The sequence below is a fragment of the Liolophura sinensis genome, chromosome 13 (assembly GCF_032854445.1).
Source record: "Liolophura sinensis isolate JHLJ2023 chromosome 13, CUHK_Ljap_v2, whole genome shotgun sequence".
Lineage (NCBI taxonomy): Eukaryota > Metazoa > Mollusca > Polyplacophora > Chitonida > Chitonidae > Liolophura > Liolophura sinensis.
Window position 1 is genome coordinate 9053979 of NC_088307.1, and position 17839 is coordinate 9071817.

The following is a 17839-nucleotide window of genomic DNA, read 5'->3' on the forward strand; positions in this document are numbered from 1 at the left end:
CATCATTTTTATCAGCATTTTCATACTAAATATATGCATAAATTAATCTGAAAAAAGTGCTTTAGTGGTTGAAATGGTTGAAGATTGTCACTGCACAACTGTTTTTATGTATTGTTTTGATTTTGTTTGTGAAGGCTTTGGAGAAGAACAGTTTTGTACAAACTAACCTAAAAGTTACGTTCAATTAATAAAGATATTAATATTATTATAAGAATTACAGTAAAGATTCAGTAAAATAAGCAAGAAACTATTAAAGGGCAAATACAAGTGCCAACCAGCAGGTGAATCAGGGAAGCAGGAGATGGAAGTCACCTGCTCTTTTAATCGTTTATGTCTTGAAACGATCCATTTGCACGATTACCAGGAGTATTTTCTTTTTTTGGATCTAGTTAGCAACCGTTCAATATAGACCTCAAATTCTACCATTATATAATACACGAAATGTGTATGGTTCAATGTCTTAACATGCAGTTTAGGATGTGCTCTTACTACTAAAGTACTAAAGTAACAGTCTAAATAGGGAATGCTAAGCTGGTAAATTCACCGATAACAACCACATAGCCATAATACATAATATTCATGCTAGAGTTACTTCTCATAATTCCTTTAACTGAATTCATGAAGAATATTTATTCCTCAACAAGAAAATATGAATGTCCAGGTAAAAGCAATTCTTAACTTCAATCTTCCTTCTTACTACATTACATACTAGGTCACATGACATACCTTACTGACCACGAGGGATGGGAAAAATCTGTCTAGTGTATCTGTGACTATACTATGAATGTCACCAGCGTATTAAATCTGTGGTAAAGTTCATATTCCACTAATGTGCCCCTGACTTTATAGGCAAAGAAGTAAGAGTTAGCTCACGTACTCAGTCAGGAGGATGACCGTCGTCATCATCATCATCGCCGGCCATGTCTGCGCCCACACCAGAATCTGCCAAAGTCACCTTCAAGCAATTTTTAAAAATACGTAACTATTTTTTTCATTTTTTCCCCATAAATATACCTTACCTTAGAAAAATATATTTGTTTTTAATTCATTTTCAAAAGTAAACATTTCACCAAGACTGACAAAAAAAAAAAAAACTCATACGTGCTCAGACTTTTTTACATAAAAATTTTCATGCTGAAACAAATTTATTTATTTCATTTATTTATTTATTCATATGATTGGGGTCTTATGCCCTACTCAAGAACATTTAACATGGAACGGCGGCCAGCATTATGGTGGGAGGAAACCAGGCAGAGCTTGGGGGGAAACCAAAGGTTGCTGAAAGACCTTAACACGTCCGTACGGCCAGAGAGGAAACCAACGGCAGTTGGACTTTTGAACTCACAGTGACCGCATTGGTGGGAGACTCCTGTGTTATGGCGTGCTAACCCCCTCAGCCACGGAGGTCTCAACAAATTTAATAGAATTGGTAATAAACATGATCAAACACTATATATGAACCGTCCATGATTTCCTGAGAGTTTTACTGATGTTAGAATGGTAAAAAGGTGTGTAAATTTCAACCCCAAATGTTTATTTCTCTCTAAAATTATGCTCACTTTTGTTCTACATTTTACGTCATTTACCATAATCCCACGAGAACAAAATACTGTGTGCAATTCTCGTAAATCTCCCACAAACCTACAGTGTGCATAAATGTGTGGAGCTGAAGAACTGAAAAATCAACATTACAGCTCATGCCTCTCCGGTCATAAGTTGGAAGGTCTACCTGATTTCTCCAACTCTTTCACATATTCGCCTACTGATGTTTTAAGTGCATTTTTCGGACATTTTTCTGTTTAAACTAAAAAGGTTATTTTTTCTACCAAGTCCAGTAGTTGGCAAACCCATCAAAACATAAATTCTTGTTATTATCAAAATAATAAGGTGGATAGCATTCAAAGTCACCCTCAAACATCCGAAAAGGTTGAAGAAATAGGGTAAGACCGGCAATTCAAAGTTAATTACGAAGATGCATGGCATACAACATTAGAGCTGATGATTTTGCTTCATATCCATGTAAATATATGTAGTACCTGTCTGGGAATGCTGATAGTGACAGGCACGTCTTCAGTTTTTAGGTCTTCCAGGTCTGCAGAAATATCTACTGCCTCATCACTAATCAGCTCTCTCTGCTCACTATTAGAAATAGCCGCTGCGCCTCCGCTTGACCCCTGCTCGGATATGTCGGTCAGCTCCTCAGCCACTGGGGTCTGCGGGAATCCCTTGCTCTCCACGACAGGCAGGTTTGCTGTTAGACATTTAGAGCTTGTATTTTTTGAGGGAGAAGACACTGGGTTTACGCTTCGAATGTCTTCAGCTTGCAGTGCAGATTCGGGAAGAGCCGCTGTCATAGAAACATAAATATTAACAAAAATATTATGCCAGTGGTTACACGTTTATGAATGCATCTCACTTCTATGGATAGAGAAATGTAGGAAAACAAAACTCTTTCTCACCAACCAACCAAAAACAAAAAAAAAACTACCTTAAATGATCTAAAATTTTGACCAAAAAGTGCGTCTTTGGAGGCAAATAAATGTCACAGAACATTACCATTTTCTTAGTCGGGTATCATTCTGCCATAATGGTATATATGTATACTGAACAAAAAGATAAACACACAAAGCAATTATAGATTGTTTACTATCAGTGTTAAATAAAGTTGTAACTCAACAATTAGGGTAATTATTCATTATCAATTGTGGCTTCGATTTCCACCAGATTGTCACATTTTAGGGCAATGGCAGAGTGAAAACAGAGTGATCGGAAATCACAGTTCATGCTCTTTGTTACGTTAGTAATGATGGACACACTCCGTAGTGAGTGCTATGAACTGTGATTACCGACCATTCTATTTTCATGCTGCCATAGCTCCTGGATTATTGCCCCAAATTTGAAAATCTGGTGGAAATTGAAGGCAGATTTGATAATGAATATTTACCCTTATTGTTGAGTTAAGACTTCATTTCAAAGAGAAGACGTACAAGGGAAGGTCTGTCAGCAACCTGCGGGTGGTCGTGGGTTTCCCCCGGGCTCTGGCCGGTTTCCACCTACCATAATGCTGGCCGCCGTCGTATAAGTGAAATATTCTTGAGTACGGCGTAAAACACCAATCAAATAAATAAATAAAATCAAAGAGAAGAAAACATAAAAATAATGCCAGTCAGATGAAAGAGCATGAAATCGTACATGAAAAAAATTCTATATGGTGGGTATTTGGGACCACCGTTTAGTATATATGGTCTTTGCATAATAATGTTCTAAATAAGGATGTGATGCATGTTTAATAAACTTATTAGAATATAAACTTGTTGCTCATATCTAAACACATGTATTTAATTTGATTATGACATACGATTATGAATACATTAAAAGAATAAGTATGATCAAAATTGATGTCGAACACATCTGGTAGCTGGAAAGACCAAATACTGGTGCATATATATATTTATTAAACATATGTGACTTCCTCACTCAAAACCGCTCAGCCTTGAGCACATGTACAACGTTATGAAGAGATCCAACAGTGGTTTATAGTAATGTGTAGATCTTCTTCGGGTGGCATTTAGACAGTTGTTGGGTGCCTCCGTCGCCCAGTTGGTTAGCACGCTAAAGCACAGCGCACTGACCCAGGAGCCTCTCACCAATGCAGTTGTCATGAGTATTTATGTCCAGCTCATGCTGGCTTCCACTCCAGCTCTATGTGGGAAGGTTTTCCAGCAACCTGCAGTTGGTTGTGGGTTTCCCATTGGGCTCCGCCCGGTTTCCTCACACCATAATGCTGGCCGCAGTTGTATAAGTGAAATATTCTTGTGTATGGCATAAAACACCAATCAAAAAAAAAAAAAGAAAAAAAAAAAAGATGGTTGTGAAATATGAAGCAGAAGAATACCTTTTTAGGATAACAACTTTTGAATTGATTTCAGAGCGCCATTGCAGCCTCTTAAATAAAACTGAACCTAAATGACCCCAAGGACCTTAAAGAAAAAGGTCAAGCTCGCTAAAAATCAATAGGGTTCTCTTCCTCATGCCAAGGTGAAAGTGTGGTGTAAGTTTGGTGAACTTGGGTTATACCGTTCTGGAGTGTTTACAAGCCTTTTATAAAATTTAACTTATGTGACCTTAATGACCTTGAAAAAAAAGATCAAGGTCACTGAAAAACAAAAGGGTTCTTCCTCAAGACAAAGTGTATGTGTGGTGTAAGTTTGGTGAATTTGGCATAAACCGCTCTGGAGATATCATGATTGCTAAGCCTTTTATGAAATTTAACCTAACTGACCCCAATGATTTTCTAGATAAAAGGTCAAGGTCGCTGAAAATCAATAGGGTTCTTTCTCTTGCTAAGGTGTAAGTGCGTTATATAACAATTTCAGGACAATCTCGCACAAATTGATCTCTCCGCCCTTTGAACTGGTCATGATCTCTATCCTAGACATGCTAGATGTCTTCCATTCTTCCTGTGAACCTACTGTAGTGCTGTAATTTACAAGACAGACAAACAGACAGACAGACAGACAGCATAACATAAAACAACCTGCGTATACCAACCATGAATGAATCTCCACCTTGAACTGTGTACAAGCCTTGAATACACGTATAGTGTACTTACATTGCCGTTGCCGCCGCTGCTCCCAACGCTCTTCCTCACGCGTTCCCACATTTTCTCCAGATTCTCTGACTCTCTGAAAACACAAAAATAAAAATGGTAAATTATAAAAAACATCATTTATAGAGAATTAATTACAATTAGCTACACCTACACTGAGCAAAGTGATTATAGGACAAAAGCACTGCTGCATGAACATAAGCCAAGAAATATGACAATTACATAACCAAATGCATGATAATTCAGGTCAAACACCTGTTTCTATGAGCTTTTCAAGGATATATTTATTTATTTTATTTGAATGTTGTTGAATGCCAAACTCAAAAACTTCTCACTTACATGACAGTAGGCAGTAACATGGATGAGGAAAGACTGACTGCCCAGAGTAAACCACCCACCTGTGGCAAGTTTATGTCGAAACATGTGTGACTAAGGATAAGCACATCCTATTGGTGAAGGACATTAGAGGTCTTCAACGATCGAGAGTTAGACAGTATACCTGACAGTCAAATGACCTTGTTGGCTTTTCAGGACATCCATGAAAAGGTCCATGAAGAGACAGGGTTAGGACTCTTGCCAACTATTAAACGTGTTTAAATGACTCCCCAAACTTAGCCCCGAAAAGATCCAACTCCTTTTCTTTTACTGGCCTAGCATCATATTTAGTATGGCCATGAAGGCTTTCAGGATATACGCTCCTCTGCGACTGCCACCATGTTGAGCAGCTACACACGCCCTGCTTCATAGCGGAGCAGTGGGAAAATGGCGGCAGTCGCCAAGGGGCGTATCCCTTGGAAGCCTTCATGGCTGTAATAAATCTGTTCTAAATCGTCTACCAACGATTAATCAGTCACATCATTGTTACCTGTGTATGTTCGTTTGTCTTTTTAACAAACTGATCAATACTTACTCATAATTCATTTCTAAGTCAGTATTTGGAGGTTTTATCTGTTTGGGTGTGAAATAAATTCATTTTATTTATTTGATTGGTGTTTAACGCTGTACTCAAGAATATTTCACTTATACGACAGCGGCCAGCATTATGGTGGGAGGAAACCAGGCAGTGTCCGGGTGAAACCCATGACCATCTACAGGTTGCTGGCAGACCTTCCCACTTAGGGCCGGAGAGGAAGCCAGCATGAGCTGCACTTGTACTCACAGCGACCGCATTGGTGAGAGGCTCCTGGGTCATTACGTTGCGCTAGTGTGCTAACCAGCTGATGAAACATTAGTTTATTGTAAGTATCAAATTTTACTTGCAAAATGTGGAAGTGAAGCCGAGAAAATGTAATTTTCAACTGCATGTATTTTTTGCATATGACCTCTTCTGATAACAATACAGCACATGTGCTGTAGCTTTCGAACTCAATCCATGCTGTAAACATGTACATATTTGTTTAATTCTTTTTTCTTTTTTAAGCCGTACTCAAGAATATTTCACTTATACGACAGCGGCCAGCATTATGGTGAGAAGGAACTATTCAGAGCCCGGGGGAAACCGTCGACCAACAGCAGGTTGCTAAAAACCTTGCCACGTATGTCCGGAGAGGAAGCCATTATGACTGTAAACATGTAAATAGTGTTCTATTGTACATCATTCTTAATATGTATCACCAGTGACTTTGTGAAAATACAGCATTGGTCTAATTTATTTGGAGGATGTAACTCGTGTAACTCAAGAAGCTTAACAGTTTTCCGTCGCAATGCTATGAGTTCGCCTGACTCGCGCGTATCTGGTTAACAAGTAACTTAACCTATTGTAAGCGTCAAGTCTCCAACGACGCCAGGCCAGCATAAAGAAAGGAGTTGGAGTCTTTTGGGGCTACCCCCAACCTAAAACAATGGAAGCAAGGAAATCCCAAAATTCAATCCCCCTTTTTTTTTTTAACTGGGATATAGAGCATATGTACCATGTGGGGTGAGATGGGCTGGGTTGGAGAGCCTGTACCACGGGCATTCTGGTCACAACTAGTCAGTGCCAGCTGCTGTGGTCCAGAAAGAAATCTCTGTGGATCATCTGACATAAAAAAACCTGGCCCATCTGCAACAACAACAACCATAAAATAGTGAGCGAGTAATAGTTTAACGCGGTAATTAACAATTTTTCAATCATATGACGACCGAGTCCTTAGAGTACAGGTAAGTTTTAATGTGCCTCCTTGTGGCAGGATGGATTTCCACCGCTCTTTTATCGTCCTGCTCCACGTCATAATATGACAAATAAAAACTGTGTTGACAATCATAATCAGTATAGGAACAAATACTTCCCCTCATGTTTGTTGGGTGCTATTAATTTATTTATTTACTTGATTGGTGTTTTACGCCGTACTCAAGAATATTTCACTACTACGGCGACAGCCAGCATTTTTAAAGATGTCCTTACCTGTGGCTAGATCATATGAAACCTCCTGGGTTGGCTTTAATAAATGAATTCTGCTCAAAATGTTTATGGCTGTACAGTTTGGGGTAAGGAGGACCCAACACAAGGGGCACCTGGATGGCAGCTGTAATAAGCAAAAAAAAAATAAATAAATAAATAAATAAAATAAAGGCAGACTTTAAGTTTCATGGCACAAATTAAAACAACTATATTTACTGCATTATTAAATTGAAGTTTTACAAGCCTTACTCATGTTTATTTTGATCACTTAAATGACGATGATCTGATGCAAATTCAAACACAAGAGAGCTCATAATAATGGTTTAAAGGCAAAATCGAACCATTTTATTTCTTGTACTATTTCACTGACGTTTTACAAGCTGTACTCAAGGATATTTCAATGACTTAAACAATGACAGCCAGCCTAATGGTGGAGTGCAAATTCAACCTCAGGAGAATTCACAAAAAAGGTTTAAAGACAATTCACCCAAATTTTCACTCCAAAGAGTGCATTTTAGAGACAACTAAATGTCATAAAATATTCCATTCAGTGCTGAACCTTTCATTTTCTCAGAAGGGCAAAACTTGCAACCTTGGCATGGCAGAAACTTTGGTCATTTAATTATAACAGTATGTTTTTGATTCACAGGAACATTAAACATACCCAATACCAAAGACATTAGACAGACTTTATCTGATCTATTTGATGACTTTTAGGTAGCTAATTAATATTATGCAAACTCAAGCTTAAAGGATACATGAACCGTTTGGTTTCTATGTCTCAATTTGTAGTTTAGGATGTGTCCTGACAAGCTACTTCAAGTACAAAAGAGCTTCCTTCTTCTCTTCTTGGGGCATAAAAATGGCTTAAAACTTCAGTTTACATTTTGAGACACCATCTTCAACGCTTAAAATGAATACTAACACTGAATAGAAACAATGGCATTGAACATTCAGTGTTGAATTATGGTTAAAATTTATTATACGGAAGCATTAGAATCAATATTCCCTTCTCTGAATCTTGGAAATTGCTACATGTAATTTCAAAAGCAAAGTTGGCCAATTTGAGGATGGTAAAATGTAAGTCCTTTGCTATCAGCTACATTCCTGTTACAATTACATGTAAATTGGCTAAAAAGAGCAGCAATGAACCCAGGATAACGAAGCAATCTTAGACTGATGTAAAACTTTCTTATGTTTCTTTCCATTATTTTAGCTGAAGTCAGTTTTATGATAACTTACCCATGCCCAGAATTTACATTGTCAAGCAATATTCTGACCTGGTTACATAAGAAATAACAGTTTTAAAGTGATCTGAAATTCTGACTTCAAAAAGTCTAGGATTGATTTGTGATCCTGGGCCAGATTTCCCCACAACTAGAACATGTACCCTGCTGAGGTAAGTCAGAATTATACTTTTGGCCCTCTCAACATCTCTGAGTTTTGCCTCCTCAAACCCAGGAGCGAATCCTCGAAACATCGCATGACTCAGACTTCCTAATACGACACGGAGGAAACCCCCACTGATGACAGACACGGCGTCCTCTGAAAAGAATAATATAAATATCAAGAAACATATACAGGAAGTTTTTCCAGCAATTTAGAACAACTTGATTTCTATAGACAAGCACAACTTTGTTCCACTTAAAACATCAGGTTATAAAACAACCATAAAAGTGTTCTACTAAAAAGATAATACCGATAGTCTAATTCACTTCTAAATCAAGACACTTCACTTCTAAATCAAGACACTTCATTCACGGAACGCTGAATTATGACCTGTATTACTTTAGTCTCTTCAGTTAATTAAGGTAATTATACGACGGTGGCTAGCATTATGGCAGGGGAGGGGGGCGGGGCGGAGGAACCGAACAGCAACCTGTGCAAAACTCTGTGTCCTCACGTTAAGCCGGAGAGGACATGCCATTGTCAAAAAAAATATAAATGACAATTTTAAGTCCAATATCAGACAAAAACTGTCACAATATTCTACAAACATATACTAAATGAGCAGAAGTTCAAACCTGATCTGTAACTTGTAACTGTGAAATCATGGACCAATTCTTGTTACGGTAAAGTCATGTACCAGGCCAGGTTTCATTTCAACATGAAGAATATGAAATGACAAGACTGACAGATCAAAAAAAATAAACCTATACAGAGATTTGGATGTAGACAAATTGTGTGATGTACTGTAATTTTAAAATCTTTCCTAAATCTGGGAGCGAATCATTAGGTGTGTGTACTTACGCTGTGCCTTGGGAACGGACAAAAACCCAGTACACGAAATCCCCGGAGGACAAAAGCCCCTCGATCAGTATTAACGGTTATATGGTCAATGACAAATGTTGATAGCTTCTTTTGAGAAAAATGGAAACCTTCTACCTGAAGTGATGTTTCAGATTTTAATATATGTTTACAATAGAAACCGTTCTTACTAACGCCAAGTAATCAAACAGTTTGTTGATGAAATCGTTTTTTGTTAGGCTCGAAATCAGAAAGAGCTGTTTTCTCTCAAGAGTATACAGAATGCTTGACCTAAATTCCAGCTTCTAAAATCAAAAGAAATTTAAAAATATGGTAAACAATTGCTGTTGAAGCTTGTGTTAGACTTTCATTCCTATAAGAACAGTGGCCTCCGTGGCTCAGTTGGTTAGCGTGTTAGCACAGTGTAATGACCCAGGAGCCTCTCAGCAATGTGATGATCGCTGTGAGTTCAAGTCCAGCTCATGCCTTTTTCCTCTCTTACTTGGGAAGATCTTCCAGCAACCTGCGGATGGTCATGGGTTTCCCTCTGTCTCTTCCACGTTTCCTCCCACAGTAATGCTGGCTGCCGTATGGGTGAAATATTCTTGAGTACGGCGTAAAAGACCAATCAAATAAATAAACAATCCTGTAAAAACACAGATCTTATGTATATATCAATTGTTTCTATCCAAAAAATATCTTTTACATGATATACAGTGATGTTGATAGGTACACATCCTGATTCTCTGATGCAAACAAATCGCAGACGGACGCAGTAGTCTCACTACTGATGCGTCATGAAGACGTACCAGTCTTCACCCCACCCCCTACCCCCTTTATTGTAAGCATGATAAGGTCACCAGCCCGAGGGTGGCTTATATATACTGAAACGCAGGGAATGCTGGCCACATTTGGCCCAAGAGTTATATGGACCCGATTCCGGTACAACGCTTACAATGAGTTACCCCCTCGTTCAATTCCGATGCATGTGCTTTAGATTCATACTGAATACACACATACCACGGCAATTCTGAAAGCTAAAATGTTTATGCACATTTTGCCACAACAGCTACTTGCCTTTACATTACCATTCTCCTGTAAATCTTTGCCCAAGTCGAAAATAGGCTTGTATTTAGCAAGTCCCCACACTCTGCAATGTTTTTAAAATATGGGTCAGCCAGGTGCCTATGACCAGCAGCTGTTGACTTCTCAGTGGAATTTAAAATTCAACAGTTGCTGAAAACAACCCCCCAACTTAGTACTGCAAACTTAATTTGACATTTCGCACATATTATAGGGTTCGTCATTGTGCTCCACAGCTTTCAGACAACTGCAAATTCGCGCCTCCGCAGTAACATGGCCTTCTCTCAGTCAGAACTGACAGCCAGTTGATCAAAACATAGAGACGTGATGAAAGGTCAACCACGCATGTGCCTTCAAGCAACGACCCGATTTATTAGGTCACGATGTCGACAGGGCATGTGAGCGTAAGTTACAACTGTGAATTATCTTGGGTTTACCGGCCTTACAGGCTACAGAATGTGGCAAAAATTGGCAGCAGAGGAACAGAGAATGTCTTGGTGAACATAATTTATTGGAGTTTTGCCCGGTAAATACTTGTATTGGTTAATTTTTGGATGAATTTTAGTGGCGCAGCATGTCTACATGCTACTCTGTTTTTCTCCGTCAACGACGATACTTCCTATTTCGCTTGTCTGGAAATTTCCATAGATTTTAAATGTAACTGGCATGGTATGAGTTGCTCTAAGAGAAAAGATATCTGTTTTTTTTTTTAGTTTAGATCTTTGTAAATATTTACAACTTAGTTCTGAAGCCCCAAATACACAACAAATGCCCAGAGACAAACTATAGTATGTTAGAAAATATTAAGGCAACAACCTTAAATTCTATGTCAACCTTAACAAATTCATGCACATGACATGTTGTTGTTGAACATTGCTGAATATGATAACTCACATACAAATTAGACATACAATTTATGTGTTGTGTAAAGTTTATAAACTTTTGTCTCATAAATACAATTTATAGAAATATTTTGAAATGAATAAAATGTATAATGGTTGATAGTGGGCCAGTTTCTATATTTTATATCTAGTTATAAATAATTATATAATTTAAAATATAGAATGTTAAAAAAATAAACCTAAAAAAAGTGTACATACATATGACCATGGAAAAATTATCACAATGCACAGCCGGCTTTGGCAAATCTCAGACACTAAATGAGACTAAGCAGTTACAGAGACTTATTATATTATTTGTCTACTCTTTAATTCTATGTCTGGCTTCCTCTCCGGCTGTATGTGGGAAGGTCTCTCAGCAACCTGTGGATGATCGTGGGCTACCCGGTTTTCTCCCACCACAATGCCAGCCGCCGTTGTATAAGTGAAATATTCTTGAGTACAGCGTAAAACACTAATCAAAAATATAAATATATTAAGTCTATGATAAATGAATGGGCCTACATTTTTATCTCTATAATAGCTGTGTGAGAAAACTATTAAAATGTTTCAACAAAACTATTAAAATATTTCAACAAAGTGTTTAGAAACTTACCAGTAATGCCAAGATTGGCCACCCCTGCCCTGTGATACCTTGCGATTTCGGCAAACAGCCGGGCCGTCAGGTCTCTGATAATATTCATATCCTCATTACGGCGTGACAAGCACATTCTCAAAGATTCCTTCCCTTGTTCTAGAAAGTAATTGATGCAAATATAGATTAATGCACATAAGAATTCATTAAAATGCTTTAGAGGGATACAGAATCTATTCTGACTGGCTGTTGTGAGAGATACGCAAGTCCTGGCTACGTCTATAGCCTTTAAAGTTAAATTTTAGCTATGTATATCAGATTTTATAACGCATGACCAAGACTTCAGGGCTTAACCCCGGAACCTTATCTCCACTGTCATTCAGTCACAGTTGATTCTGTATCCCTTTAAAGCAAAAGGCAGCCGATACTGGATATAGCATATGTTTATATGGAGGCCAAGTTAAAGAGATTTTCTTTTATATTTCTTAAGCCAAAATTACAGTAAATGAGCACCTACATGTACATATCATCCAAAAAGTGCATTTTTAGAGACAGATAAATGCCAAAAATTATTAATTTTGGTGCTGAATCAATTAAACAAAGGGTGCAACACAACTGAGGAAAATAATAATATTAATTATGAACATAAATAATAATAACATAATATTTCTATATGTATTTATTTTATTAAATTTGGGGGGACATTATACGAAGCCTGACATACATGCTTGTCTACCAAATAATTTACTTCAGGTCTGTCCAAGGTCAGAGGGGAATTTAACTCTGAAAATGTAGATGGTCCTGGTTGATACACACACAAGTGCATGCAAGGCTTGGCATGCAATTTAACCCACCACTGTCATAAACTTTACAGGATATAAATATACCTACATATATATAAACGAAAAACTTAAAGCAAGAGTAATAATAAACATAGTAAACACATATAAATAAATATGTATACATGTACATGGGGTGGCAGGGGGGGAGAACAGATTCCAACCAAGACTAGGACATGACTACTGTTAAGAAGTAAACCGATGGAATGCTGAAAGGGTGCAAAAAGCCATTCCTTGGAAGAGGATGCTCAGAAGAGCATGAGAGCAAAGGCCCACAAAAAAAGGATGCTGGCAAGAGCGTGAGAGTAAAGGCCCACAAAACAGGATGCTGGCAAGAGCATGAGAGCAAAGGCCCACAAAACAGGATGCTGGCAAGAGCATGAGAGCAAAGGCCCACAAAAAAAGGATGCTGGCAAGAGCGTGGGAGCAAAGGCCCACAAAACAGGATGCTGGCAAGAGCATGAGAACAAAGGGCCACAATATAGGATGCTGGTAAGAGCATGGGAGCAAAGGCCCACAAAACAGGATGCAGGCAAGAGCATGAGAGCAAGAGCCACAAAACAGGATGCTGGCAAGAGCATGAAAGCAAAGGCCCACATAAAAGGATGCTGGCAAGAGCATGAGAGCAAAGGCCCACAAAAACAGGAAGCCGGCAAGAGCATGAGAGCAAAGGGCCATAAAACAGGATGCTGGCAAGAGCATGAGAGCAAAGGCCACAATACAGGATGCTGGCAAGAGCATGAAACAACTAACAAGAAAATCTCCCATGGCAACCACAGATATCAAACAAAGCGCGTTATATTAAGAGTGTGGTATACATAAGTGTAAAAGAATGAATGATTGTGGTTTAACACCATACTGTCAGTATTTGTGCCATAGCAAGTTGAAAGTACGAGGTGGAAAATGCAGTTGAACATGTTTAAAACCAGATAATCGAGAAGATCCAAAACAGTTTAAACACGAAAACCATCCTGCTTTTATAACTTTATCTTGTAAACAGTATAAAACTACTTTGTCTCTAAGAGACATAGCTTGTGTATCAAAATGACGGTGAAATTCTTGCAGTTTATAATGGACTTGTAGGTTCGATTCACCCTGCCAAAGGTGATGAATATACTTAAGAATGTTTGAACGAAAATCAGTATAGGGTATTTTTACTTTCAATGTAGGTTTATTCAGGGCAGCTTAAGCCTCCCTCTCTATGACTGTGTTTCCATGGATACCAATATGGTTTGGTATCCAAACAGAACATAACATCCTTACCCCTTATCCTTAACAACTTTCTTATGTAAGGCTAAAATGAATTTTCAAATTTATTGTTTTCTATTGCCCAAAGAGACAAGAGAGTGAGTCAGTACATATGACTGCCCTCTGGGAATGCCCAGAAGATACATAAGACAAGGCCAGGAGAATATAGCCCTCAGGCAAGCATAAAGAAAAAATGTTATGCTATTAAAATGTAATGAAAAAGAATGAATGAATGAATGCTTGAGATTTCATATCGTACTGAACAATTTTTGAGTCATATGACAATGAAGAGTCATTGACATACAAACAAAGGGACGTCAAATCCCACACCTTTATTCAGTACAAGGATAGACACACAGGCAGTCCACCACATCAAAAACAAAACCTGCCAATCCACTCCCGCACACGTCCATGAGAAAGTGACAGCGGAAGTCATGATATTGTCAGTAGAAGCCATCTACCCGCAAGTTATCAGTCATTACATGTGTGAACATATAATATGTCTTTATTTGGCATCTGGGCAAGTCCATGCCACCAAAATGCTGCCACCACTGAAGTATCATGGTGAAGACACCAGACATGACACCCCACCCAGTCACATTATAACTGACACCAGGCCAACCAGTCCTGTTTCCTTGCTCTCCTGTACCCTCACCAAGCGAGGCAACAACAAGTACCATTTTTGGTCTTTGGTATGACCCGACCGGAGTTTGATCAAGGGTCTCCCCACCTGAAGTTCTAACCACTAGGCCACCGAAGTGATTTCAATGAAAAAGAAACTTAAAGGCATAAAATGAATACAATAATGTAAACCCTATACATACAATGTACGATGCAACAAGGGAAAATGACTGCAAGCCTACACCCGATAAAATGTACCTTTCCAGTAGGATATCATCCTAATTTCTATAAAAACCTAAAAACACTTATCTACAATCAACAGAGTTCTCCAACAGAATCTGGCCATATATGTAGCATTGTCATTGTGTGATATTTTAGGTCATTTATTGTTGGCATTTAAAGTACATAAAACACCATTGCTAACACAATTCATTAATTAACCCAATCACTAAGAACAACTTTTAACCAATCACAGGGCACCTTAAAGGGATACAGAATCAATTCTGATTGGATGATGTGAGACTGATAGGTAATTCCAGGCTATGCCTTGCTTATTAAAGCTGAATTGTATGTACGGTACATTCATTCACGCGTGGCCAAGGCTGCAAGATTTAGCCCAGGGAATTCTGCATGGATTCTGTATCTGTTTAAAATATATTAAGTGCTCTGGGCAGGAAGTGATGTATACCTGTCACTCAAGGATCTTAACCCATTTTTATTTCACTGTATTTTAAGATGATCTTTGCTCATGCAATTATGTTCAGTTTTTGCAGATTAGTTTTAGTACAAATTTCTTTCATTCACAGACTTAAAAGCTTTTAATACATGCCTATTGGAAATTTCTTTGTGCACAGTCACTATTAAGGAACAGAATCTTTAATGTTTTTCTAGATATGGCCCTGGGGTGGCCATATCTGGCAAGTTACTACCTGTGGTGAATGTTCCATAATGAAACACTACTTCTTCACCCTTATTGCCCATTTTACCCAGTGATGTTTTAAGCATATCGTCAGGGTGTTTCTCTGGTTATAGTCAGAACAACTGATAATTCCTGTGAAGCCCTGACAAAAACCCAACAAAATATAAATTAATGCTATATCAATCATTTAAGGTGGAACAGTTGCCTCCTAAAGTTTCCTTTCAATGTCTACATAAACAGGATGTCAGGGCAAGGCAAGGTCATGCAAGGTCATGCCGCTAGGTCACAGAAGAGAGCATCTGCCATCCAGCACTTTGATAATGCCATGAAACCCCAATGCAAGCAGGAGAATTTTGAAAATCCACTAACCAAGAATGGGACTGAGCTCTTCTTTTGCATGCCCTAGAACCCTCCTCCCCTCCCCTCCCCCCCCCCCCCACCCCAACAACTCCAATTCTCTGCCACATTTTCAGCTACATCAGCAACTTGATTTGTTCCAAACATTTATCTATGAATAAATGAAGACTCGCATTCTCGCATTTAAATTTATCAAAGCCCCCTTAAAGCCTAATCAATACCATGCAGAATGTTTCATCTTTAAAACTCCAGACAAATGGCATTTTAGTCTGGACTAAAGTTATCATGCCCTAATTCACTTTTGACCAACTGTTCCCAGCTGTATTATTTGGCTATCATCATAATGACATCTGCTCCTTAACAAACTGAAAAGTGTCTCGCACTCATTTGAAAAAAACAAAAGGGAAAGTTTTTACACAATGCAGAATAGTTACAACATTTGAATTGTTTGTATTACTTGATAGGGGTAGTTTTGTGCAAGGCTCCTACACTTTAAACAAAACCATAAAACTTAAGTCAAAATTTCCATTATCGGCAAACACCGACGATTGCAGTTTATATTCATGTTCATGCTTTGAAGTTGAGAAAGAATTAATTCAATACTCAACAGATGCGCAGTGATCTCAAGATTTCAAGAATCAAACACATTCACAGTTACTGAAGATCTTGTTCATGCATCGAGGCTGAAATTTGTCACTTTTACTTCAAATGATCGAAACTTAAAACAGTGCCACAATGGTGGGGGTGGGTGACTGTTTTCCCACCTCGACCGATGGCTAGACAAACATCGCCATGGGACTGCGGTGCACATGCTTGGCCAGATGAAAGTAGTCAGGTGGATACAGGCTTGAAGAATTCCGGACAACACCTTTATTTCTATCCATGAATTAAAATGAAGAAAGTATCAAGCCATAGTTGCTTACAAACCTGTAAATTCCGAAACTGTCTCAAGGCATGTTCCTGTCATACCTTCAAGCTTATAGCTTATGGCTGCTTCTCCAGCTGTCAGCCACACTGCATCGGTGAATGCATTATACAGGGAACAGAGTTGTCTGTTCACAGTCCCATAAATAAATGTACCAAATCATCATGCAAATGTATTTTACCGATAAAGACCTGACTGACGTTAAGCTCCCTGTTTTTTCAACTTTCCCTCGAACAAGTGCCGCTCAGCTGGTCCCAAAATGTCAACGAAACAGTTACAATAACATATAAACAGTTACAATAACATATAAACAGTTACAATAACATATAAACAGTTACAATAACATATCCATTGCATGTATCTACAGAGAGAGAGACAAGAAAATCTAAACTCAAAACACTCATTTTAATAATGAAAATGTAAACTGAAAACACTTGGCAGAGTCTATGATGTTAGGGCGTAAGGAAAACTGAAAACATCGCCTAAAACTGCACAAAACACTGGTACTTGCATCAGATCACAGCCTTGACCTTACACTGGCTATAATTATATGCATGAAAAAGAAGAAAAGCAACTAAGACTAGCTGAGAATCGATACAAGCTTTATTCATATCTTCATGTCACAAGTGTCAAAATTGTCAAAAGATATTAGTTGCAAAGAACTACATTTCTTTCCCAGTATTTTGGAAAAGTAATATAGCAACACTTGTATGTGGTTCATTAGATGGGCTAACCATGCCCCAAAAAAAGAAACTAAATATTCCAGTTACAATTCAATGTAAATTGGCTAAAAAGAGCACACCAGTGTATGATGAGATGGATGAATGGACGGACATAGTTTAACATATAAAGCAGAGATTTCATCTTTCATACAGATGGAGGGACAGGTTATAAAAAGCAGAAATTTGACCTTTCATACAGATGGATGCTGGATGGATGCATGGGTAGCTGTAGTTATAGAAAGCAGAAATTTGACCTTTCATACAGATGGATGATGGATGGATGCATGGGTAGCTATAGTTATAGAAAGCATAACTTTGATCTTTCATACAGATGGACAAATATCGCTTTAGAAAGCATAACTTTGATCTTTCATACAGATGGATGCTGGATGGATGCATGGGTGGCTATAGTTATA

At 38.2% G+C, this 17839-nt stretch overlaps 1 protein-coding gene across 2 annotated transcripts in view; it reads right to left on the reverse strand.

The window, feature by feature from the left end:
• Nucleotides 1–690: 690 nt before the first annotated feature.
• The window catches only part of LOC135480744 (uncharacterized), a 47691-nt gene continuing 30542 nt past the window's right edge, over nt 691–17839 (reverse strand). For both annotated transcript variants that reach the window (XM_064760665.1, XM_064760664.1), the window contains 7 exons: nt 11814–11951; nt 8380–8534; nt 6993–7113; nt 6520–6650; nt 4613–4685; nt 2037–2347; nt 691–955 (listed from right to left, as the gene is read on the reverse strand). In XM_064760665.1, the coding sequence (XP_064616735.1) occupies nt 878–955; nt 2037–2347; nt 4613–4685; nt 6520–6650; nt 6993–7113; nt 8380–8534; nt 11814–11951 (1007 nt within the window). In that variant the 3' untranslated portion in view covers nt 691–877. The remainder of the gene's footprint in view (nt 956–2036; nt 2348–4612; nt 4686–6519; nt 6651–6992; nt 7114–8379; nt 8535–11813; nt 11952–17839) is intronic.